This window comes from Rhinoderma darwinii, unplaced genomic scaffold, assembly GCF_050947455.1.
Source record: "Rhinoderma darwinii isolate aRhiDar2 unplaced genomic scaffold, aRhiDar2.hap1 Scaffold_2787, whole genome shotgun sequence".
Taxonomy (NCBI): Eukaryota; Metazoa; Chordata; class Amphibia; order Anura; family Rhinodermatidae; genus Rhinoderma; species Rhinoderma darwinii.
Genome location: NW_027463075.1, coordinates 5,204 through 31,769, shown reverse-complemented (window position 1 = coordinate 31,769; position 26,566 = coordinate 5,204). Strand labels below are relative to the sequence as shown.

The 26,566-nt window shown below is 43.5% G+C and overlaps 1 protein-coding gene across 1 annotated transcript; it reads left to right on the top strand.

The window, feature by feature from the left end:
• Positions 1–226: 226 nt before the first annotated feature.
• On the top strand, positions 227–26,566 carry LOC142703552 (focal adhesion kinase 1-like; the record flags this gene model as incomplete). The annotated part of the gene is made up of 11 exons (XM_075848238.1): positions 227–3,014; positions 4,426–4,482; positions 6,111–6,131; positions 7,510–7,607; positions 8,842–8,926; positions 11,531–11,631; positions 13,931–14,046; positions 16,016–16,116; positions 18,465–18,554; positions 25,921–26,125; positions 26,384–26,566. Coding segments are annotated over exons 1-11 (1,094 nt in total), but the record flags the coding sequence as incomplete, so codon positions are not given.

The window sequence follows — 26,566 nt, the reverse complement described above, 5'->3', positions numbered from 1 at the left end:
GACTTCCTTTTAACCCATGCCAATAAACTTGGAACAGAAAATCCATTTTAAACTTGACTCAGCGCTGGATCCCATCTTTTCTCTTCTTGTATATTCTTGTATGTAGGGAGCAGTATTATAGTAGTTATATTCTTGTAGATAGGGGGCAGTATTATAGTAGTTATATTCTAATATATAGGAGGTGGAATTCTAGTAGTTATATTCTTGTATATCGGGGGCAGTATTATAGTAGTTATATTCTTGTATATAGGAGCAGTATTATAGTAGTTATATTCTTGTAGATAGGGGGCAGTATTATAGTAGTTATATTCTAATATATAGGAGGTGGAATTCTAGTAGTTATATTCTTGTATATAGGGGGCAGTATTATAGTAGTTATATTCTTGTACATTGGAGATTGAAGTAACTAGGGCTCAGATGCAATGCTACACACAACCTGTGGAGAGGAGTGGCGCTCTTTTTAGAAGCAAGCAGCCATATTTTTCTAATTCTGGACAACCTCTTTAACACTCTGCACCTCATCTCTTTTCTCTCCTGTCTGATTTGTGTTTGTGTGAAGGTTCCTCGCCCTTTCTGCCCAGAGCCCACAAATCCAAGTGTTTTCTACCCTTCATCCTCTGCTCTCATGAGTCTTCACCAAAGGGTACTCGCGCGGCTTTTGGTTGCATACTAATTCGCAGGGATGGTGACGTCCCCCACTACAGCTGCATGTGTGTGATTCAGAGTGTGCGCCACTAGTGTTATGTGCCGAAAACATGATTAATATTGGGGTCCGCGATCTCCCCCGTCTAACATGCACGATGGACCCACATAATGCCCATGGAATAGACACATGTCTTGTTGGCACTAGCAGCTGCTCATACCTGTCCTGGACCTACTCCAAGCAAAAGGAAAGGTTTATGAAGGTGATAAAGACAGTGGCCAACAGGTCAGCAAACATTCATGTGATCCCAGGGACCAAAGTGATCTTATAATTCCTACTACACGAGCAGATTCTACCCTGACTGGCCAGCATTAATGATTTCATAAATGGTTAGGGCCAAGGACTTGTATAACATTAGAGTTTTTAATTTTTTTTCCCATAAACAGCGCCACTCCTCTCGTATGGGTTGTCTCTGGTATTGCAGCTCACATGAATGACATACACCGTCCAAAGACCAGAGTTACCTAATTGTATACAACCCTTTTATTGCCCCCCTCCACTATGTACAGGCATCAGGTACACTTTATTTATCATACTTTTTTGACACACCCCACCCCCATTAGAAAGCAATTTTAATTTCTGAGAGTCCCGTTGTCCTAATTTCAATGGACTCTTGTGTGTCCAGGAAGGATATTTCCTCGGCCTGTCTGCAGCTCCCTGTTCAGTGGGGTGACCGAGAGCGCCACAGTGCAGGGAAAACATGGAAGGGGATTCAGCGCTCCGGCCACTCCATTTTACGGATCGCTAAGGATCCCAAAGTTCCGACCCCCAACAATCACAAAGTAATGGCACATCCTGGTATGCGATCACGTTATAAGATGGGAAGAACTCTAGGAACATTTTGTGAGTAATCTGATTCTCTTCTCTCTCTAATGAGATAGTTGCACTTGATTTCACATGATAAATATTAGTGAAATTGACCCTCTTATCCCGGGTGTCGTGCACGTTTAATGACCGCCATCTTTCTCATTGGTGCCAATTTGTTAATTGCAGTTCGCCTTCGTGTTACAGTCAATGTCATTTAACTAAATTTGGCCGGGGGGCTGATGCATGTCTGTAGTGGGCAGACCGCTAATCTGATGCAATATAAGTAAAGGGGACCAAATACCATGATATCCATCAACGTGGCACAGACTCAAGTAGAAAGTGGCGAATGACGATCGATTAGTCGCCAACTGTAAGAACGTTCACCGTGAGAGACTCGAGCAATTCTATAGTAAGGCCATGATATAGGACACCTTTTCATTATATAACCCCTGTTTGAGTGCCCTATTTATGATCAATTGGAATGTGCGCCATGTAATACCACGTTTCTCCTGCAGGGGCTGCAGCAGGAGAAATGTCCAGCTTCCCCGGGCGATCAGCTCTAATCACCAGCTCATCCTTATTTACAGAATGGGTGGTCCAGATGGTACAACCCCTCAATGCCGCCTCAAGATGCCAATCAAGTGCTGCAAATTATTTGCTCCTCTCTGAGGTCTTTCTGCCAGAGCGGAGAGGGTCACATGAGACCCCGAGGCAAATGGTTCCATTTTATTATTGGGTTTGGATTTTGTTTTCTAGCAGCTTCATATTGTTTATATTGTATTGTGTGTCTTCTGTTTAGTTGTGAAATAATAAAACCTTGTTTCTCTTTTGCACAGTGTAATGAATGGAACCGCATTGAAAACCTCCATTCTTTACACTGCTGGCTGCAATCTCAGAATTTAAAAATGGTAAAAAATGCGGCACGGATTGTTCCAGGTCTCACCGATCTGTGATATTCACACGTGTCACCAAAGCTGATGTTTGCCTTCACATACTGGGGCTGACTGCTTGTACAAGTCTCTTAATGTTCTATTCAGAGGTCGTCCAGCTTTCCCTGCCCTTTAAATGACATATAAATCTGCACTGACATATCCTCTACTTTATTGTGGTGCCTTTGTGTCAGTGTGCACCGTACTTCTGGAATTCTATTCATGAAGCAGGAAGCGCAGGATGAGCAGTATAGGTTAGTTCCTCCGTAAATGAAATTCTAGGAGGCCACCTGATTGTAAATGGTAAGAAAACATTACCTAAATCCACGCAGTCCCAGTCATTGAGTGCTGGCCTCACCCTCTGATCTGGGTTGGCGCTGCTTGCTGCATGTTGTTGTTTCTGATGCCGGCTGGTTGTTTTTAGACCTGATAACTGACGTGATGCATTATAATAACGTAACAAATGGTTGCAAATAATCTTTTCTATGTATGAGCCGTGCATTATTTTTGCTCACGCTTCTCTCCGCTCTTTTCTTGCATGCACCCTGGACCCGCAGAGGAGTTTAGTGGGGACGGTAATACCTGCACTTTCATCATGTCGTCGTCTTCTTCCATTTGTCTTGGTTGTGTCCTGTCTCCTGCTCTCCAGAACTGCCCACATTGGCACTAACACCACGCTCTGCACATGGCACACCGACCCTGTATCTCCTGCATCACTTACTGTAGAGTAGTGGACTGCGCATGGTCCAACGTGAGATCTATAGATGGAGAATACAAACACCTGCGTAACCTGTAGGCTATTGCCCTGGTATATAATAGGTGATATTGGCCAGAATCTCTAAACTTAAAGGGGCATTCCGATGACAAAGTTATATCAGAAAAGTGGGGGCCCCACCTCTAGGTCAGAATACCCCTTTAAAGGGAAACTAGTGAGAACCAGACATTCCCATGTGAATTCATACTTATTACTGCGCTGTTGCTTAGCAACAGTTTTTTCGTACATCGGGTGACCACACAGGATCTTCAGCACGTGCTGCGAGATCCTCCTGGCCGATTCCTGTCCACTACGGATGACACATGGCTACGGCATCTCCCTGACCCTAAGTAATAATGTTGCCAAGTTGTAGCAATATTGGCGCCCGGGCTGCAGGCAATGGGGAATTCAATGCAACGTAATTTGCGCATTGCAATTTATTGTCTCCTTGGCCTCCTGCAGCTCTGAAATTATTAATAGGGAATATTCCCTTAACCCCCACCCCAATCTCAAGAGCCAGACCATCCCTCACATCAAGTTAAATCCACTTAGAATGTCGAGTTACTTTTTACTACATTACATGGTCTTATACTCCAATCACATCCAGAGCTGCATTCACAATTTTCCTTGCTACTGCTTGAAACCTAATCCTACTGTGCTTTCAGATAACTGCTTACCTGAAATATAATGCACTTCATTTTTGCTGCAGTGCATTGTGGGTGGTGTAGTGTTCCTGTAGTGCAGTTCATGACGTTACAGCTCCCACAATGCACCACAGCAGGGTATGCTCTTTTAGGGTTATTCACATCACAGAAAGTAATGGCATATCATTAGGATATCACATTGCTTGCTGATCGGTGGGGTCCGACTGCCCGGACCCTCAGGATTCTGAGAGGGATAGTATTTCTCTGCATCCTTCTGTCTCAGGATTGGTGGTGGTCCTAGCGATATGTCCTCTATGTGATCGGAACAACCCTAAAACGAACAGGGGGCTGCAGGTTCTCACGAAGAGGAAACCCAGCGCTATTTGACTGCAGCTCTGGATGTGAATAGAGCTTACTTAGCGTCACATGATATCCCAAATAAGTGTGATAATTGCTGCGAATCAATAATCAAGTCTGAGTAATATCAGAATCTGCCGTCTCTCGCTGTCCGGGGGTTGATGTTTTTGGTGTTTGCGGTGACTCCTGTTTCACTACAATTGTTAAGATGTCGGATTTTATTTTTTGCAGAAACCGATGACTATGCAGAGATTATAGATGAAGAAGATACGTACACCATGCCTTCCAGTAAGTGCTGACGTCCAGCCCGTGCTGCTGACATAGAGATCGCCAAACCGAGACACCCAAGATGTTGCACAACTTCAATTCCCAGCATGCCAAGGGCTGTCAGGGCATTCTGGGAGTTGTAGTTTTGCTAAATCCGGAGAGCCGCGCATTGTAGATCAGCAGTCTGGGATAACTGACTGAATATTAAAGCGGCTTCTGACCTTACATAATGTTTATCATTTCCTCATAAATCCTAAATAAGTTGTCCAGTTTAGAAAACCCATTCCCATTGTTAGTGATTTCTGGGTTAATAGCGGGGGGTCCTCTGTTCAGGATCCCCATCTCTTGGTAGAGACAGGTTACATAGAGCGTCTCGCGCTCTCTCTCTGGAGGACCTGCCCTGTCCTGTATTACACAGACAACACATTGATATGAATGGACCCTGCGTAATGCTTAATTTCCCCATGTGGTGGCGCTGCTGGGAAATTGAACACTTACTGACAGGTTTCCCCACAGATCACAGCTGATCACTGGAGGTCCCGGCAGAAAGACACTTTGTGATCAGCTTATTGTCACGGGACCTTCTAACCAGTAGAGATTGTCCAAAGCGGAGTACCCCTTTAAATGCTATAAGGTGCAGATCAAATGCATGCGATTCATTGGGGCGTATTCTGTAAAGGAATTCTCTCCAGTTGAATGAAAATAAAGTGTTGCCTTTATAATGAAAAGTTGTTCAACTCACGAATATATTTTCTTTCCATTTTTTTCTAATTTTTAAGATCTATGCTTGCCATCAGTGAATGGGAACCTGACTCCTTGAGGATTTGACACAATGTATTCGTGCTGTAATCCTTTGTGAGCTAAACACAGCAGCAGCTCAATCCCCTGTCCTGGCCTCCAGCTCTTACCTACACTGATACATTGTATCAAACTGCAGCGGTTTTAGCAAGACCGGTATTTCAGCCTGTTTTGATTGAATGACAGCAAGCAGAGATTTTAAAATGGGAGAGAATTGTAACACTGATATTTTTATTAAACAATGATAAAGCTTTGTTCACATAAGGCTGGAAAACCCCCTTCTAGATGGATCACCACTTTTAACTACATTTCGTAGTGAACATTTAGGGTATGTTCACACGGGGGAAATTTTTTGCAGCGCATTCAGCCTCCTATTCATTTCAATGGCAGTCAGACGCTTCTTTTTCCCACTAGCTGATTTTTTTCCCGCAGCGGAAATAATTTTGCGGCGGGACCTGCAACCCAAAATCCGCCGTGTGAACAGGGCCTTAATCTAAACACTAAAAACCTTTACAAATATTTTTACTTTTTGTGAACTGTTTGAGTTACATCATGTGTACTCTAGTCACATCCAGAGCTGCATTCACAATTCTGCTACAGTGAAGCGACACTTCGCTGTCAAACATTCAACCTAACAGCCTAGATCCCACAATCCACTGCACTCTGGTAACAGGAAGCCATCACAATTCTGACTGCAGCTCTATGTGTGACTAGAGCATAAAACACAGCATTTTATTTCTTTCTGTTGCCGTTTGGATGGTGATGTCATGTTTTACATGTTTCCTTATTCTATGTAATGTTCATTGTGTTAAGGTAGATTGTTTTCTATTCCTTCTCTAAATGCCAATCAGAAAGCTATGGATTAGATGAAGGTAACTGCTCTGGGTGTGGCTTGTGCTTGCAGTGTGTGCAGTGCGGTCTGAATTTATGTATGTTGCTTCCCCTCCCCCACTTGCTTGGTTTTAGTAATTACATTAAGCCACAAATCATAGTAGAGTCGCTGCAGAGAACTCACCGTTGACAACTTTGGCGCAGCGCCACACGTACGTACGCACAACATCACACCTAATAGAAGTGAATGCGGTGCAGCAGCAGGGTAAATACCCGGGTGTCAAAAGTCACATCATGTGGCTCGAGTGGAGTAGCCCACTATATGAAGTCTATCAGACGACAGCGCCGTTACTTCTCGGGAGCTCGGTCTTCGCATACGGCACATCTCCACTTAATTAAAGGGAATCTCCACCTTTATGTCATCCTTTTGTTTGTAGGTCCTTAATTCCGTGCTGATTCATTTATTAAGATCTTTACAGCGTTCAGATACAGAGCCCCAAATCCTCTGCATGTAGATGTATAATAAAATCCTTTCTGCCTGCAGCCACCACTAGGGGGAGCTAATTTCATACGGTTTATACTCCATAATATACTATACACTAACCTTCTTAGCTCCCTCTAGTGGTGGCTTCAGGCAGACCGAATTATATCCATTTAGATAAAGAAAATGAAGGCTGTACATTTACATTATGGAGGAACGTCTCATTGTAAATCCATTTATTAATCTGCTGTCGGTGATTATAGATTGCCAGCTCTGTGGATCCACCGTTTTGGCCTGCAGGGGTGTAGCTTGTGATTGGTGCAGTGAATGTTTCTTCCTGTGGTTTTCTTGTGGTAGAGGATTTAGTAGTATTATAAAGGGTCACCGTTATTTGGTCCTGGACCCCCACCGATGACATGCCAGAAATGACTAATGCTGAACTGTAACTTAAATTTGTTCTCCAAAATGCATAATTGCTGTGTAATAATAAGTTTTGCAACTTTTTGATATACTTTGTGTTCCATTTTCAAAATCTGCTTGCTGTCAGTGAGCACAAACCATTCATACTGGAAGTGCATCCTGTTAATGTGCCGCTCACACAGCTGTAGGACTCGTTACAGTGTATCGGAGCTCTCGTCTAACGAGCCTTGCAACTTTGTGTGAGCAGGACTAAGACAGGACACGGTTTAGTCATTTTATGTATACAACATATGTTTGCATTCAACAACAGCTAGCAGAGGTCTTGAAGATGGTGAGGAATTGCAATACAAAGTCTGTTTAAAAGTTGCAGAACTTTTATACGATATCTTTATATGAACCTTGATGTGGTGGTGTATCTAGTCCCTGTGTGATTCCCTGATGTCCTTGGCACGTGTCCTGTATATCGGCTGATGCCGCTTCTCTCGTACCTGTAATAAGTTACCCAACTGTCTTTATAGCGGGCGACTACGAGATCCAGAGGGATCGGATTGAGCTAGGACGGTGTATAGGGGAAGGACAGTTTGGAGATGTGCACCAAGGAGTCTACATGAGCCCGGTAAGTGGACGTGGTCAGTAGTAGTCCTACTGTCAGAGGATATGGATTGTAGTACTGTGAGACTTTTCATGACACGAGCGCAGCTCCTGAGTCTTAGAAATTCTGCCACATTCCTTTTGTTACTATGGATTAGGAAATCAAGCTTTTGTGTATTTGCTTCATAAAGTTATTCTGGATATTGTAAAAAGTGCAAATACTTAACCACGGAGAACTTGTACAAATCAAATATTTCTCACAGCTGAGAGTTTGTTACAATTGTATCCAGTCTAGACAATCCTCTGTGATCTGAACACATCAGCAGGACCGCTCTCGCTCTTGTAGTTTGCTAAAATGTAATCAGTCTGTTCAGCTCAACATGATCAAATTGTAGCAAATACTCAGCTGTGAGAAGCATTAGCTCCGTATGGGGTTTCAGCCTCTGGATTTTAATAGGAATGTGAGGTATTAAAACACAAAGTTTACTAGAACGTTTTAGGACTTATACAAAAAAAATAATAGCCCTTATAAGGCGCTGTTCACACTGAGTTTTTTTTGCAGGCAGAAAATTCTACCTGAAGATTCCGCTCCGGTTTTTTTTTAAGTGGTTTTGCACCACAGGCGTTTTTTTACACGTTTCTTGACCTCTTTCTTCAGCAGGCAAAGGAAAAAAACGCTTGCGGCTTTTGCCATAAAACGCGTCAAAACCCGCTGCGGCCGTTCGCGGCGTTATTTTTTTCCCTCTACCATTGTCAAATGGGGTTTTTGAGGTGGAAAACTCCTCCAGATAGGGCATGTTGCTTCTTTGTTCCGCAAGCGTTTTTTTTTTTTTTTTTTTTGCTCGCAGGAAAAAAACGTCTCGACCTCCCATTGATATCAATGGGAGGCAATTTTTGCCCCAGTTTTCGCAGCAAAAAAACTCAGTGTGAACAGGGCCTAAAGGAGATTTCCCATAAAGGACATTTTACTACGTACCCACAGGATAGGTGATAAATTCTTGATCGCTGGGATCCCGACCGGTCACTAGATATGGGGGGCCGCTCCACCACTGCTCCGTTCAATTACTGGACCCCCCCCCCCGGTTCTAGGGTGGTGGGGGTCCCAGCGATCATACATTTATTACTTATGTAAAAAACCCTTTAGAGTGTAATGTGACATGTCAGAAGTTTTGATTTGTGGGGGTCCGAGCACGGAGACCCCCACCAATTGGTAACTCCAGTCACTCACACCCCTTATATATTTGCTTTACCCCCCCCAGGAGAATCCAGCCATGGCGGTCGCAATCAAAACGTGTAAGAACTGCACATCGGACAGTGTGAGGGAGAAGTTCTTACAAGAGGCCTGTAAGTTTTCTCACCTTATTCTGTGCCCTTCCTTTTCCATAAAGCGGTGTGGTATTTATCTACGGACACGTCTCCACCCGCTGCGCTTGTCGTGGTGTGAAGGTGCCACGCAGGCATTTGTCAGGGTCTAAGAGGAGAGTCTTCATCTGTTTGGCCATTTTAATGAGTCCGGAGAGGAGTCCGGGTGTGACGGCCGCGGCTTCATCTGAGCATGTGCAGGAGGCCTCCGGACTCTGGTCATTTACATATAGCGCACGCTGATTATAACCTTTTGCTAGAACGGACCGTTTTTAGAGGGACACGTTTAGGACGCTATTCCCCCCGCAATATACCGACATTCTGGGGGTTCAGTGCCCTAAAATCTAGTGACCGGTTCCCTTTAAAATGTATAAAGTGATCGCTACGTTTTTCTGGAAGTTCTCATCTCGGTTGGTGACATAAAGTAATGATTATGAAGGGCAGAGAGGCCTCTCGCCAGCCCTAAAAGGCTGATAACATAGAACAGTAGAGAAAGGAGCAAACGGGCGCCGATCAGCACGATGTCTCATTGATCGCACTCGTTTTTATCGTCGATATTGGCCGCTGTTAAAGGACCCTTAGGCCTCATGCACACGACCATAGCATGTGCACGACCGGGATTTTCGTGTCGGACGTGTGCATGGGCCCATTGAAATGAATGGTGCCGCAATTCACCCGCAGATTAGCGGGTGCATGGGGCCTTGGTCTCTCCCCAGCCTAAACTGATAACAGGGAGTAATAGAGGGACTGCACTATTTTGCAAAGGTTTTCTGGAACATTTTCTTTTTTTATTATCTGAACTTACTGGAACTTTTAATTCTTAGAGGATTTACATTAGTGGGGATTATTTTGTGCGGTTTCTGCGTCCGCCCCTCGCTGCAGACGTGTCAGCTTTGTAAGGACAGGTGCAGAAGTATTTAAAGCTGCGTTATCTTCATAGCTTAGTGATAAAACCCCCATCATCCTGCTCTGGCTGAACGTTCCGGAATTAAAAAGTGATTAATGAGAACTAATTGACCGTCCGGAGCCTCTGCAGAGACCGCCGCTTACGTCTCCTCCGAGGATTATCCCGCTACCTCCCGTGTCACACAGACAGCCCGTATTTTATATCTTCTGGGTTTAAGGTGGATTTGTCTGTTCCCTATCTGAGGGCAGGATAAGGGGGGAGGGGCTGAGCTTCGGGATATATCGTTTTCTATGATTTGATTCCTTATATTTTCATACAAAGGTGTGGACCTGTCCTGTTGACAATGCGGACCAATGTGCAGGCGACAGAGGGGGGAGGATTTATATATTTTTGTAGCAAAAGATTCAGTATAACTTGGGGATTATTCATTTAAACCTCCACTCATTTGGGGTTTAGGAGTCCAATGGGCGGTCCTAATCACTGATTGACAGCTATATCTGTATTCACACTCATACAGGAAAGACTGTCACTCACTGCCCCCCGCCCGCAAATAGCCTGTTGGTTCTGCTGGCTCCGCCCACACATAGGGAAAGCCTGTTGGTTCTGCTGGCTCCGCCCACACATAAACAGAGACTGTGGGTGCTGCTGCCCAAAAATAGGGAAAGCCTGTGCGTCATGCTGCCCCACGCCCACACATAGAGAGAGCCTATTGGTTCTGCTGCCCCCTGCCCATATATAGGTAAAGCCTTCACGTCCTGCTGCCCCTCGCCCACTCATGGGGAAAGCCGGTGCGTCATGCTGCTCCCCTGCCCCACGCTCACACATAAGTATAACTTTGTTACAGTGGACTCCCGCTGCACATGGTGCTGTGACAACTCCTTAACCCGTGACATCACTGCGCCATAATAGTACGGAGTGGTGTGGTAACTACCCGCTCCTCACGATGTACTATTATGGCGCTGTGCAGGAAGGGGTCAAGAGGCTGTCTCATATCGACAAGCCCTTCCATATGCCCTATTAGCACATACAGACATCTTGGAGGGAGGTTGAGAGCAGAGAGCCGCTAACCAGCGCCGCCTCTTTGGTTAGACACCCCCTTTAAGATGGCCATAAACATGAGATTTTCATGTGCGGATGTTGTGAATTTTTAATTGGCCGCAATGTCAACAAGCGAAGATGATGGAAACGATGAGGAATTGATGACTGGTTTAGCTTTATTGACATCAAATCGGAAGATCGTACATGTTTATTCTATAACGGCGTGACTTTGTACCAGACGCTTCTGGCCGCAGCTGATCACCTAGTAGAACAATGATCGGGCAATGTCTCGTCACCATGGAATCCTGGCCTGAAGATGCGCCAGATACTCTACTGATCGACCGCATCCTGATCTGTAGTGACAAAATGACTGTTTTCCACTGTTGGAAGCTGCTGCCTTGATGTTTCAATGTCCTCTCGTCGCTGTAGGTGCCATAGGCTGAAATTTTATTAAATAAACCATCTGTGCCTTACAGAGCGACTGCGGGGGGAGGGAGGGTGCATGGGGCTGCGTAAGGAACTCGACCCGCTAGTGTGGATGCACTACAAGATCATATCATGTGTTACCACTCTGACCTGCAGGCTATACTGCTACCGAGACGTTGCATGATGGGTTATTAATCGGCGTCTTCTCTCTGCAGTAACGATGCGCCAGTTTGATCATCCGCATATTGTGAAATTGATTGGGGTGATCACCGAGAACCCGGTCTGGATAATCATGGAGCTGTGTACGCTCGGGGAGGTAAGCCTGGCGTAGTCATGTACAGGTTTGGAGATATCTGGGATAGTATGTTGGGGAATTGCATTTTGTACGATATGTTCATGTTATCAGACCCAAATTCCTTCAAGTTTCCCAGCAGCTCACAAACAAGCAGCGTCGTTATGATCGTTTGTCACCATCACCCCACGCCAACCCCATAGGTAAACTATGGCGACTATTAAATAATAAAACATTTAAAGAGGACATGTCACCACTCTTGATAAGTATTTTTTAATAAATATTTGTATTTCCCATAAAATAAAAATTCTGGAACATGCTTTCTTAGAACTCTGCAACGTTCCTCTGTTACTCCTCCTGGAAATTTATGAGTAAATTGTCAACTGGTTGTTACCTTATGAAAGGGGCGTGTTTCCCGATCAGCACTGATTGGTCAGTGTCCATCTGTAGAAAGACACACCTCCAAGTGGTAACACCCAGTTGTTAATTTAGTCCTAAGTTTCTAGGAGAAATAACAGAGTAACGGCACAATGTAGAGTTCTAAGAAAAAGTGCTCCTGAATTGTTTCATAGGGAATATAATAATTTACTAAAATAGACCTGTCAGAATAAGGGACAGATCCTCTTTAATATATTTAAGGCTAAAAGAAACACTCCAGGCAAAACTGGTATTGTGTTATGCCTAATGCAGGGCCTGAGGGGGATGTAGCATTAAACGGGATACAAACAGCAGAAAATTGACAATCCCTTTGTGGCCCGTGTTAGTGTAGCTCAGAGTGCTACTTTAAAGCATCCACCTCTGATCACCATTTTACAATATACAAATAGAATGATTCAACATAAAGTATAGTCACTATGTACATACATTACATTACTTATCCTGTACTGATCCTGAGTTACATCCTGTATTATACTCCAGAGCTGCACTCACTATTCTGCTGGTGGAGTCACTGTGTACACACATTACATTACTTATCCAGTACTGATCCCGAATTACATCCTGTATTATACTCCAGAGCTGCACTCACTATTCTGCTGGTGGAGTCACTGTGTACATACATTACATTACTTATCCTGTACTGATCCTGAGTTACATCCTGTATTATACTCCAGAGCTGCACTCACTATTCTGCTGGTGGAGTCACTGTGTACATACATTACATTACTTATCCTGTACTGATCCTGTGTTATATCCTGTATTATACACCAGAGCTGCACTCACTATTCTGCTGGTGGAGTCACTGTGTACATACATTACATTACTTATCCTGTACTGATCCCGAGTTATATCCTGTATTATACTCCAGAGCTGCACTCACTATTCTGCTGGTGGAATCACTGTGTACATACATTACATTACTTATCCTGTGCTGATCCTGAGTTACATCCTGTATTATACTCCAGAGCTGTACTCACTATTCTGCTGGTGGAGTCGTGTGTACATACATTACATTACTTATCCTGTACTGATCCTGAGTTACATCCTGTATTATACTTCAGAGCTGCACTCACTATTCTGCTGGTGGAGTCACTGTGTACATACATTACATTACTTATCCTGTACTGATCCTGAGTTATATCCTGTATTATACTCCAGAGCTGCACTCACTATTCTGCTGGTGGAGTCACTGTGTACATACATTACATTACTTATCCTGTACTGATCCTGACTTACATCCTGTATTATACTCCAGAGCCGTTTTTACTTGAGGTACTAAGCAGTAATTTGATGTAGGAAGAGTACTGCCCCCCCCCCCCCCTCGTGTATTATAGGAGCTCAGCTTTTTATGGTTGTTCTATCGGCCAGGTTGCTGATCGTTTCCAATTAGAACCAGCAGAATTGTGACGCTCTGGATCTCGGGGATTTCCACCGGCTTCATGTTTGTGTTCACAAGTGGTTTGGATTCCTATTACCAAAAACATAAACTAAAAGTGCTCAATAAAGGAAAACTGCCACAATCTGCAGGTTTTCTCAGTATAAATGTTGATAAAATGTGTGTTAACTTCTGCAAATAATTAGTTTAACTTGTGCTGATGCTGAATTATATGATTGTTTTTTCTCCATTCATGTCTAAAGCTAAGTTGATGCGTTTGTCACCAGAGAGCACTGCATTGTGGGAGCTCAGGTGAAAGGTAGGGCTAAGCTGTTAGATCACGTTTGACAGCGAGGTGGAGCCAAACCGCTGTCTGTTTCCAAGGGCAACCAGCAGAGCTTTAATCACACAGCTTTGTGTGTGAATGGAGAAGACTGGCAATTTCAGGCTAAGGATGTATTTGAGGTTCTATGTTTTATGGTTAATTGTAAATGTTTTATCCATTACCAGCTGCGGTCGTTTTTACAAGTCCGAAAATACAATCTGGATCTGGCGTCGCTGATCCTTTACGCGTATCAGCTCAGCACAGCACTGGCCTATCTGGAGAGCAAACGCTTTGTACATAGGTGAGAACGGTCAATCCACGCTGTCCCGCTCTGTTACATCCACATCCTATGGATGCTATTTGCTGGATATGTTATATGGGCTGTATTATGTGTGATGAGGAATCGTAGATATGAGGGGATAGCAGAACATTAGACTCCTATAACCACGCTGGGGGCAGCCGCTCGTTCCGTATTGATCTTATGTAGGGATGAAACCGTCTTGGGGGAATTTATCAACTTCTCTTCCGGCATAGAAAACTCTCAGACGACTCAAGTCGCAAAAATTGGGACATTTGGGCTTTTTCCGACGCTCTTTAGTTTCCTAAAGTGGGTGTGGCTTAGCAAAGGAGGCAGGGCCACCGCTGTCTAACGCATTTACCATGCGGTTTTTACAAGTAGTTTTAGGCTATGTTCACACAGAGTTTTTTGACTTCGAAAATGCCTCCCATTGATTTCAATGGGTGGCGGAGAAAGCGTATTTCGCTGCGTTTTATTCCCGCGATGCTCAATGGCCACGGACAAAAAACGCTGCGAAAATTGGCGTGCAAGGAGAGGAAAATATGCATCAAACTTCCAAACTGAATTGTGATACATAAATTCCGTCTGCAAAAAACTCAATGTGAACATAGCCTTAACCTCCCCTCAACCGTAACGCGCAAATTCTTCCTTGCATTCTCTGTGTTGACTAGAATAATCACCAGCCAATAGTGACCTCTGCTGGTGATTCTGTGTAAGTGACGTGTTTTTTCTTGCATGTGTTCTTTTGGAAAAAATGTAGCATGATTTTTTTTTTATGGAAAATATTAATAATGGCGTAAAGGGTAACTAAACGTTCAACAAACTTCTGACATGTCATAGTGACATATCAGAAGTTTTGATTTGTGGGGGTCCGGGCACGGAGACCCCCACCAATCGCTAAACGAAGCGGCACAAGCGCTCGTGTGAGCGCTGTGCCGCTTAGTTTCTGTTCGGCTTTTTCCGGAAATCAATGTAGCGATGTACGGGCTGACTAGAAAGTCTATGAGCCTGTACTCCGTTACATCGGCATTCCGGAAAAAGCCAAAACCAAGCGGCTTGGCGCTCACGCGAGCACTTCTATCGCCTTGTTTTAGCGATTGGTGGGGGTCTCGGTCCTCGGACCCCTACCAATCAAGACTTCTGACAGGTCACTATGATATGTTAGAAGATTGTTGAACGTTTAGTTACTCTTTAAAGACCAACCCACGTCCTTGTCTTAGGTTGCGCTCTAGTTTGGGTTTTAAAGGGGTTGTTACATAAAGGACATTTATCACCTTTAATGATCGCTAGAACGGGGGTCACGAGCCCCATCCTGCGGTCGTGCAGTGAGGAGGAGGTTGGAGTCCTGCTGCTCCATTTCATATCTATGTGGATGACGGATGTAGCAGAGCTCTGCTGTTTGCGGGATTCCATCAGTTTCGCAATCCGCCGCAAAGTACAATACAATGAATGTGGACGGGGTTTTGAAAACGACATCCACATGTAGCGGAAAAATCTGCAGGGAATTGAGTGCATGTAGCAGAGCTCACCTGGCGCATACGCTGAACGTACACTGCAGTGTGAATAGACCCTGAAGGGAAATTTCGGTTTAGCAAATAAAAATGTATTTTTTGTAACTTGAAGAGTTATAAAAAGTTTTTTTATATTTGTGTATAAAATATTCATGGGTTTTTAAGATCCCTGCTTGCTTGCTGCTCACTGTTTAATTCCAGTAGATAAAAATCTTTCCAGGTCATGTGATGACACAGGTGGATGGTTCGTTACATGACTGACAGACCTCTGATAACTGAAACGATCCCAGCACCTGTGCGTCTATCACATGACCAGGACAGATTTTCATGCACTTGAAGCAACAGTGCAAGTGCCTTTTAAAGGACCGCAAGCAGAGGTCTTGAAAACATGAGAATTAGGTAGAGAATATTAGAAAATTTGTATGAAAATGTTATATCAATGGCAATGCTTTATTTATCAGGGATATCGCTGCTAGGAACGTGTTGGTCTCGTCTTCCGACTGCGTCAAGTTAGGAGATTTTGGGCTTTCGCGGTATATGGAGGACAGTACTTATTATAAAGGTGAGGACACACAGGTGGTGGTATTATATCTCAGCCCTATTCACTTCAGTGGAGATGAGCTGCAGTACCAGACACAACCTATGGACAGGTGTGGCGCTCTGTTTAAAATAAAGCCGCCATGTTTCCCTAACCCCGGACACCCTTTGAGAAACCTGCACATAAATGATGAGCTGATTGCTATACCAGCCTCATTCTGAGAAGGGGCTCATTTGGGACAATTTCTTAAAGCCATAGACGCTACCTGTTAGGCCTTGTGCACACTTCCTTCACCGTTTTATCGGCCGTTTTTGACGGATCCGTGTGCCCGTTTTGCTATCCGTGTGCCCGTTTTGCTATCCGTGTGCCCGTTTTGCTATCCGTGTGCCCGTTTTGCTATCCGTGTGCCCGTTTTGCTATCCGTGTGCCCGTTTTGCTATCCGTGTGCCCGTTTTCCTATCCGTGTGCCCGTTTTGCTATCCGTGTGCCCGTTTTGCTATCCGTGTGCCCGTTTTGCTATCCGCGTGCCCGTTTTGCTATCCGCGTGCCCGTTTTGCTATCCGTGTGCTTTGTGTGCACGCGTTTCCAAGCGCCGAGCATTGTACTGTCCAGGGTGCTGAAAGAGTTAATGGGCTGCACTGATCTGTGTTAACTCTTTCAGCACCCTGGACAGTGACTAGCGCTGAAGAATGACCATGCTCGGCGCTCGCAAAATCTAATGAAATAAAAAAAATCAGTTCAGACTTACCCAGAACTTCCTACTTTTTCCTCCTGTCCGGCCTCCTGGGATGACGTTTCATCCCATGTCACGTCTGCAGCCAATCACAGGCTGCAGCGGTCACATGGACTTTCGTGTCATACAGGAAGGCCGGACTGGAGGAAGAAGAGGGACTCGTCACCAAGACAACGACCGGGTACGTATGAACTGCTTTTTATTTTATTTTTATCAGCAGCCCCTTTTCTCTATCAGTGCTGGATAGAGAGAAGTGGCTGCCGATTAGTGTAATATATTTCTAATGTTTGTCTGCCCGCCCGGCCGTTGCTAGGTTACGGCTCCGTCACACACGGATGCCTTCCGTGTGCCTTCAGTTTTTTTGACGGCCCCATTGACTTGCATGGGCCTCAGAGTCACGGAATCTCGGACCAAAGTAGGACATGCTCTACTTTTGTCGAAACGGAGCAACGGGACCGTCAAAAAACCTGAAGTGTGCATGGCCCCATTGAAATGAATGGGTCAGGGTGCTAGCCGTCAGAAAAACGGCTACCACCCTGAAGAAAAAGAATGAAGTGGGCATAGGGCCTTATCTGCTCGGAGGGAATGGTTTTCGTCTTGCAAATTTGTAGATATTTATGCATTTCCTTGTATAATATTATCGTAGAATTTAAAGGGGGCTTCCAGTTGTAAATAAAGGTAGATCATTGTTTAATAAAAAATACTGCAACTTTTTAAGAGATTGTGTTTCAATTCCTTACAATTTTCAAGATCTCTGGTTGCTGTCAACAAATGTAAACTTTATTTTTCACATCCAGAGGATGAAAAACCATCCGTAGAATGTTCTGCTCGACAAATGCACGACTTGTTACGAGGGAGAACTCCTTCACACTGTAACGGGACGTGCACCTGTATAAGCGGGACCACTGTAGGATGTTTTTCAGGGTTTGTAAACAATGTTTTCACCCAATACAGCAATGAATGACGTGTAACTTATTGAGAGCGGTTGAACTTGCTGGACCTGCGTCTTTTATTATAGAACTACGTAGCATGTTGAGAGCTTTTACATATACAATGATTATACCAGTACAGGTAACAGTAAAATAATCGTTACAGAAATGTCCCGCAGGGGTGTAAATAGAGAGGAGTAACGTGTCTGTATTCTCCGATTTTTGTATTTCATTGCAAGGCCCTGTTCACACAGAGTTTTTTGCGGCAGAAAATTCTGCCTGGAAAAATCAGCTCCGGTTTTTTTAAGTGGTTTTGCACCACATGTGTGTTTTGCCGTGGTTTTTTTAGGTGTTTTTTTTTTTTTTTTTTCCTATTTCTTCCACAGACAGTTTTTTGCCGAAAACCTCAGCCAACGCGTTTATTTCCGTCTCCCATTTATTTCAATGGGGATTTTGAGGCGGAAAACACCTCAAGATAGAGCATGTCGCTTCTTTTTTCCGCAAGCGTTTTTCTGTTCCTCGCGGGAGGAAAACGCCTCCACCTCCCATTGAAATCAATAGGAGGCAATTTCGGCTGTTTTTTGCCGCGGTTTCCGCTGCAAAAAAAGCTTAGTGTGAAAAGGGCCTAAATGGTTTTTATGCTTTTTTTTTTTTTTTTAATCAGTCAATAATTTTGTCTTTTTTTATTTATTTTTTTCCTCGTTCTGCAGCTTCCAAAGGTAAACTGCCCATTAAATGGATGGCTCCGGAGTCCATTAACTTCCGGCGCTTTACCTCTGCGAGTGACGTGTGGATGTTTGGTGAGTGAATACAAGTGCCCCCTAATCTCCTACATGATGTGATTGGCGCTGTAATGTAGATTACAGCCGTGGTTTTTATTTAGAAAAACAATAAATTTTCACCAAGTTATGACCAATGTTAGTTTTATGCTAATGACTTTCTTATTGGACAACTGGCCGTGTTTTACTATTGACCAAGTGGGCGTTGTACAGAGGAGTGTATGACGCTGACCAATCAGAGACCAATCAGCGTCATACACCTCTCCCCATTCATTTACACAGCACATAGTGTTCTTACTAGATCACTATGTGCAGCCACATACACACATATTAACGTTACTGAAGTGTCCTGACAGTGAATAGACATCACCTCCAGCAAGGACATGATGTCTATTCACAATCCCGACACTTCGGTAATGTTTGTGAGGGATTTACAACACAGCAAGCGTAATCTCGCGAGATCTCGCTGTAAATGACAGCTCAGCGTGATCTGGATGTGCTGTAAGTCACACACAAACGTTACCAATTTTACGTGAAGAATTGCACTGAATGTAACCATTTTCTTGTCAAAATGCCGGACACCACGACAATCCCCATTAGCGGGTATTAGTCCTACAAAGGATCCATAACTGTACCGTCCCTTCTATTGTAATAGGAAGCCGCAACCCCATACCTCCGAGTATTGTCTAGATTGCATACAATTGTAGCAAACTCTCAGCTGCAAGAAGTATTAGGTCTGAATGAGTTTTTAAAGAATGTTTCTATTCAGTTACAGCAAACAGATCTTAAATGGTGAGGAATTTATTAAACACAAAAGTCGCAATCTGCGCAAAAACGCTTTAATAAAGTGGGTGGGACTTAGTGGAAGGGGGCGGGGACATCCAATGCCTGACAAATTCACTATAAATTATGCCAGAAACTGACGTAATCGACGTTATGGCCGGCGTCTATTTTCCTTTCTGGCGCACGGGCGGCCAGAGATGCGCCTAATTATTGAGAGGTCGGCACCTAACAGGCGTATTTTACTCCAGCGCTCTTTGTATTAAGACTGGCATATGAAACGTCCGTCTTAATAAATTCCCCCCATAAAAGCGTAAGACAAAGTCGCAGAACTTTTTATTTCAATGATTAACCCCTTAGTGACCACCAATATGCCTTTTTCACGGCAATCTAGTCGAAGTCCTGCACAGGTGTCCCCGGCAGGTTGGAGCGGGCGCTGTCTGATGACCGCCGGACTCCTGCTCCAACGGTAGCAATCGAAGCTTGCTGCAGTCGCAGCTATTTAACCCCTTAAATGCTGCGGTCAATTTCATTTACAGAGGGAGGGAGCTCCCTGTGTCGCCCATCGTTGGGCCGCAAATCTAATCGTGGGCTTCCGATGGGGTGTCATGGCACCCGGGGGGCCCCCAGTCCTGCCCTGGCTATATACCTATTAGGACGTGCCAGAGACACGTCCTAATAGATTGGCTGTCAGATTTACACTGACGGGCAATAATGCTCTGGTGTAAGGGGTATATCGAGCATTATAGCAGCGATCTGAAGATCACGTAGTGAAGTCCCCGAGTGGGAATAAAAAAGTCATAAATGTTAAATAAAAATTCATAATAAAGATTACAGGAAAGAAACATTTTTCCATTAAAAAGTGGTTTTATTTAGTAAAAGTATAAAAAAAGAAATAAAAGTACTCGTGTGTGGTATCGCCGCGACCGTAATGGCCCAACAATAAAGTTAACTTTAAATTGAAACCGCAAGGTGAACATCGTAAAAAAAAAAATGGACAAAAACGACAGCGGAATTGCTATTTTTTTGCATTGCCCTCCAAAAAAGTAATAATAAAAGTTAATCAAGAAGTCCCATGTACCCACAAAAAGCACCAATGAAAACGACGTCTCGTCCCGCAGAAAACAAGCCCACATAGAACTAGATTGATGGAAAAGTAAAAAAATGGCGGCTCTTGAAAAGCGACGATGGAAAAACAAATCATTTCAGTTCAAAAGTGTTTGTTTTTATTGTACAAAAGTCGTAAAACATAAAAAACCTCCACATATGTGGTATCGCCGTAATCGTACCGACCCATAGAATAAAGGTAACATGTGATTTACGCTGCCACGTAAATTGCGTAAATTTTAAAATGCATGGAAATATGGCAGAATTGCTGTTTTTCTATCCCCCCCCCCCCCCCAAAACAAAAGTTGATCAAAAAATTATATGTCCCCCAAAACGGTGCCATTAAAAAAAATACAACTAATCCCGCAAAAAAATAGTCCTCATAGAGCGATGTCCACGGAAAAAATAAAAAAGTTAAAGGCTCTTTAAATGCAACGATGGGAAAAAAAAAAAAAGAATTGTTCGGTCATTAAGGCCTAAAATAGGCGGGTCACTAAGGGGTTAAGCTTTATTTATGGAAAACCGCATCAAATCTGCTGGGTGGTCCTGAACTATTTAGAGGGATTGTCCATCCAGGGAGGCCTCTTTCTCCAGGCAATTTTGCTTCGATTTTTTTTTTTTATCTTTCATTTTTGGGCTCTTTTTAGTATTTTCGGGGGGTTCGTGGTTTATAGGCCGGATTTTGTCGCTTCTATTTGAATCATCTGTTGGACAAAAGGCTTTGTTCACACGGCGTGAATTCTGCGCTGAAAAACGCATGCTCTAGGCTTGGCATTGACATCAATGGGAAAGCGCATTGTAGTGCATACGACGCATTTTTTTTTTAATGTGCACGTGTTTAAAAAAACGTGTCCTGTAAAAACAAAAAGTGTCAACTCTTGGCGCCGAAAACGTGCCCAATTCACAAAGCGAATGGGAGTCGTAACCGTGGTAACGAGGTGATTAATTTCTCCTCTTCCTTCTGGCTGGCGGAGGATGATTTATTGAGGATTACCCTGCAAACGTGTCCGGTGCCAACAGCAGACGTGACGGTAAGGCTTCATGCACACGACCGTGCTCGTAATTACGAGCACGGCCGGCCGCGGGCAGCCGGCCGCTTTTGCGAGCCGTGCTGTCATTATAAAGTATAGCAGCACGGCCCGTAAAATATAAAAATAGAACATGTTCTATTTTTTTAACGGCACGGGCACCTTCCCGTGAGAAAACGGGAAGGTGCCCGTGGGTAACAGAAGTCTATGAGCCCGTTATTTCGGGTCGTAATTACCACCCGCAATAACGGGTGTTTTTACGGTCGTGTGCATGAGGCCTCACTGGGTGGTTGGATTCCCCTCGCTTGTTTACGACTCTACACAAGTCGCCTTTTATGGGAAACCGTGGATTCTCTGAGAAATCCTGCGTCGCTCCCTGGCACTTCTCTATTGCCGTCACCCCCAACTTGTAACTCTTCATCTGCCGTGAAATCACAACTCTCAAAAAGCCCTAATGAAAAGTTCTGCAACTTTCTAATAGACTGTGTTTAACCCTTTCAAGACCGAGCTCATTTTGGCCTTCAGGACCAGCCCCATTTTTTAAAATCTGACGTGTCACTTTATGTGGTAATAACTCCGGAATGCTTTTGCCTATCCAAGCGATTCTGAGATTGTTTTCTCGTGACACATTGTACTTTATATTAGTGGAAAAATTTGGTCAATAAATTCATTGCTTATTTGTGAAAAACACCAAAATTTAGAGAAAATTTGCAAAATTTGTGATTTTTCTCATTTTAAATGTATCTGCTTGTAAAACAGATAGTAATACCACACAAAATAGTTACTATTTCACATTTCCCATATGTCTACTTTATATTTACATCATTTTTTGAACATTATTTTATTTTTCTAGGACGTTACAAGGCTTAGAACTTTACCAGCAATTTCTCACATTTTCAAGAAAATTTCAAAAGGCGATTTCTACAGGGACCAGTTCAGTTCTAAAGCGGCTTTGAGGGCCTTATGTACTAGATAGATCCCATAAATCACCCCATATTAAAAACTGCACCCCTCAAGGTATTCAAAACAGCATTCAGAAAGTTTCTTAACCCTTTAGGCGTTTCACAGGAATTAAAGCAAATTAGAGGTGAAATTTACAAATTTTTTTTTATTTTTTTTGCTGCAATTCATTTGTAATAAAAAAAAATTCTGTAACACAGAAGGTTTTACCAGAAAAACGCAACACAATATTTATTGCCCAGATTCTGCAGTGTTTAGAAATATCCAGCATGTGGCCCTAGTGCACTAGTGGACTGAAATACCGGCCTCAGAAGCAAAGGAGCACCTGGAGGATTTTGGGGCCTCCTTTTTTTAGAATATATTTTAGGCACCATGTCGGGTTTGAAGAGGTCTTGTGGTGCCAAAACAGTGGAATCTCCCCAAAAGTGAGACGGTTTTGGAAACTGCACACCTCAAGGAATTTTTCTAGGGGTATAGTTAGCATCTTGACCCCACAGGTCTTCTGCTATATTTATTGGAGTTTGCCTGTGAAAGTGAAAATCGACTTTTTTTTTCTGAAAAAATATTTAAAAAAAAAAGATATTTGCAAGGAATAAAGAATAAAAAGCACCCCAAAACTTGTAAAGCTACTTCTCCCGATTACAGCAATACTCCATATGTGGTACTAAACTGCTGTTTGGACCCACGGCAGAGCTCAGAAGGGAAGGAGCGCCATTTGGATTTTGAAGCGCAGATTTTGCTGGATTGGTTTATAGTGCCATGTCGCGTTTGTAACGCCCTGGAGGGAGCAAAACGGTGGAAACCCCCCGAAATTGACCCCGTTTTGTAGGCTACACCCCTCAAGGAATGTTTCTAGGGGTATAGTTAGCATTTTGACCCCACAGTTTTTTTTGCTGAATCTAGTGGAATTAGGCCGAGAAAATGAAAATCGACTTTTTTCTGAAAAAACATAGAAATGTTTAATTTTTACAATGAATAAAGGAGAAAAATCACCCCAAAATTTGTAAAGCAATTTGTCCTGAGTACAGCAATACGCCATATGTGGTAATAAACTGCTGTTTGGACCCACGGCAGGACTCAGAAGGGAAGGAACAATATTTGGCTTTTGGAGCTCAAATTTAGCTGGAATGGTTTTCGGGTGTCATGTCGCATTTGCAAAGCCCCTGAGGTACCAAAACAGTGGAAACCTCCCAAAAGTCCCTTTAGGGGACTGGAACGAGTGATCATTAGGTCGCTGGTACAATACACTGCAGTACTAATGTATTGCAGTATAATATCATTTTTACAGGCTCCTATAACAGCGCGATCGCTGTTCCTGTCCGTTAGTCCCGGGTGTCAGCTGTAATACACAGCGGACACCTGCAGAATATGGAGCCGGCGCAGCGCATGAGCCCACTCCATATATAACCCCCCGCACCACGACATGCTATTAAGTCATGTTGTGCGAAGGCGTTAATGCGCAGCGGATGGTGCAAAGTGAAAATTAAAATTTTCCACTGATTTGCCATTTTAACACACAATATGTTGTGCCCAGTTTGTGCCACTGAAGACAAATACCTCATACAATGTTGAGCGGGTTCTCCCGGATATAAAATGTCATATATGTGGACGTAAGCTGGTGTTTGGGCACGCTGTGGGGCTCAGAAGGGAGGGAGCGCCATTTGGCTTTTGCAGCGCAGAGTTTGCTTGGTAACTGTTCTGTTTGGGGTTTCGCTGGTATTTCAGTTTATGATGTGGGGGTATGTGTAAACTGGGCAGAGTACATCAGGGTATAATAAGAGGGTATAATAATTGGGTACATAAATAATAATCCGCAGATATGTGGCCAATGTCGCACTGATAAATGGGGCCCGATCTTATCAGCTTTTGGACACTGCACTATTTCTGTCGCTATATTCTGAGAGCCAGAACTTTTTTATTCTTTCTTCACCGGAGCCGTGCGGGGGCTTATTTGTTGCGGGACAATCTGTAGTTTTCATTGGTACCATTTTTGGGTACATGTGATTTTTTTTCTTATCACTTTTTATTAGATTTTTTTTGGCAAGAAAAGTGACAAAAAAACAAATTCTGACAATGTTTTTTGTCTTTTTTTTTTTTTTTTTTTACACTTTTCACCGTGCGCTATAAATGACATTTTACTTTATTCTGCGGGTCGGTACGATTACGGCGATACCATATGTATATATAGGTTTTTTTTTATGTTTTGTAGCGATTGCGCAATAAAATCACTTTTCGATAAAATTATTTATTTTCTGTGTGACCATATTCTGAGAGCCATAACGTTTTTATTTTTCAGTCAAAAAAGCGGTGTAAGGGCTTGTTTTTTGCGGGACGGGTTGTAGTTTTTATTGGTACTATTTTGGGGTACATGCGACTTTTTGATCACTTTTTATTCTATATTTTGGGAGGGGTGATGACCAAAAAAAAGTGATTCTGACATTGTTTTTTAATTATTTTTTTTGCGGTGTTCACCGTGCGGGAAAAATAACATAGTTTTATAGTTTGGGTCGTTACGAACGCGGTGATACCAAATATTTTCCTATAATAAAAGACTTATAGAAAAAAAAGCATTTTTGGTTTTTAACTTTTATAAAACATTTTTATTACTTTATTTTTTACTTTTTACTTGAAGCCTGGCAGCACTGATCGCTGCTATAATACATTACACTACCTAGGTAGTGTAACGTATTATAAACTGTCAGTGTGACGCTGAGAGTCACACTGACAGGAAGCTTATGAGAACCAGCATCCGGCTGGTTCTCATTGGCTGCTGTGCATGGCAGACTCTGGGGCCGTTGTGTGGCCTCCGGTTCTGCCTTATAACCGACTGCAGCACCCGCAATCGGTCCCCGGGAAAGTTTGTTGTAGCAACAAGCTTTCCCTGCGATCACATGACCGGGACCTGAACCAATTAGGTCCCGGTCATGTCTCTGGGACCAGAGGCAGGGGTCAACAGTGCGATCCGGGTGTCGGCGCTACTCTGAGGCACCCGGATCGCGCTTTTAACACCCACCATAAATTAACGTCGGCACTGCACAGAGCCCAGCAAATGCCGACGTGAATATACAGTGGCCGGTCGGGAAGCGGTTAAATTCCTCAGCCTTTTCCATTTGTGCTTGCTGTCAGTGAATGGAAACATTTGTTTACTGCTAGAAGCTGAAAACCTGTAAAGGCTTAATATGTATCACAGTTGAGGGTTTGTTACAATTGTATCAAGACTAGACAATCCTCTGTGAGGAAAACAGCCTTTACCTGCACTGATACATTGTAGCAATGTGCTTAGCGATATTTTTAGCGCTCCGTCCAGGCTTCTTTCTTATGTAAACTTTTATCATGTCCAATAATCCAGAATATTTGGTAACCCGGCATCTATCCAGTCCCGTTTAGTTCCAGATGAAATTAATTTTCCTATATTTGCGAAGTTACTAAACATTGGATATGGATGTTGATGATGAGACCTCACTGAAGATTGTGTTTTTGCTGAAGTTTTCCGTTTTTTTTTTTCTTCCCAGGTGTATGTATGTGGGAAATTTTAATGTATGGAGTGAAGCCTTTCCAGGGCGTGAAGAATAATGATGTGATTGGCCGAATAGAAAACGGAGAACGCCTGCCCATGCCACCCAATTGCCCCCCTACACTCTATAGCCTTATGACAAAGTGCTGGGCCTACGACCCTAGCCGGAGGCCGCGGTTTACGGAGCTCAAAGCACAACTAAAGTAAGTGCCCCTGGGGGGTATAATGGTTTGTCCATAGTGTCATAAATAATAATTTGCTAATGTTGAAAACGTGCAATAAAATGTTGGCATTTGAACAAAATGCTTTACAGCACTTAACGCATGCCTCCGGTTATAAATAACGTTGCATAAATTAATAGCACAAGCGAATGTAAGAAAATCTGTAATATATCTTATTAGAGAAATATGCCTCTTCCTCCACTTATCAGACTCCTTTCCTCCTCCCCCCTGTTTTCTTAGCTGTTCATTCACTCAGCATTCACTCATAGAATCCGTATTCAGTGAGGCAGAGAGGATACGGTTGCTAAGCTCCACTGAGAGATCAGGTTACAGCTGCCAATACAAGTCTATGGAGAGGGGAGGGGGGAGCAGGAGGCGAGAGCTGAAGAGTGAGAGAAAGACACAGAGGTGCAGCAGCTTCTG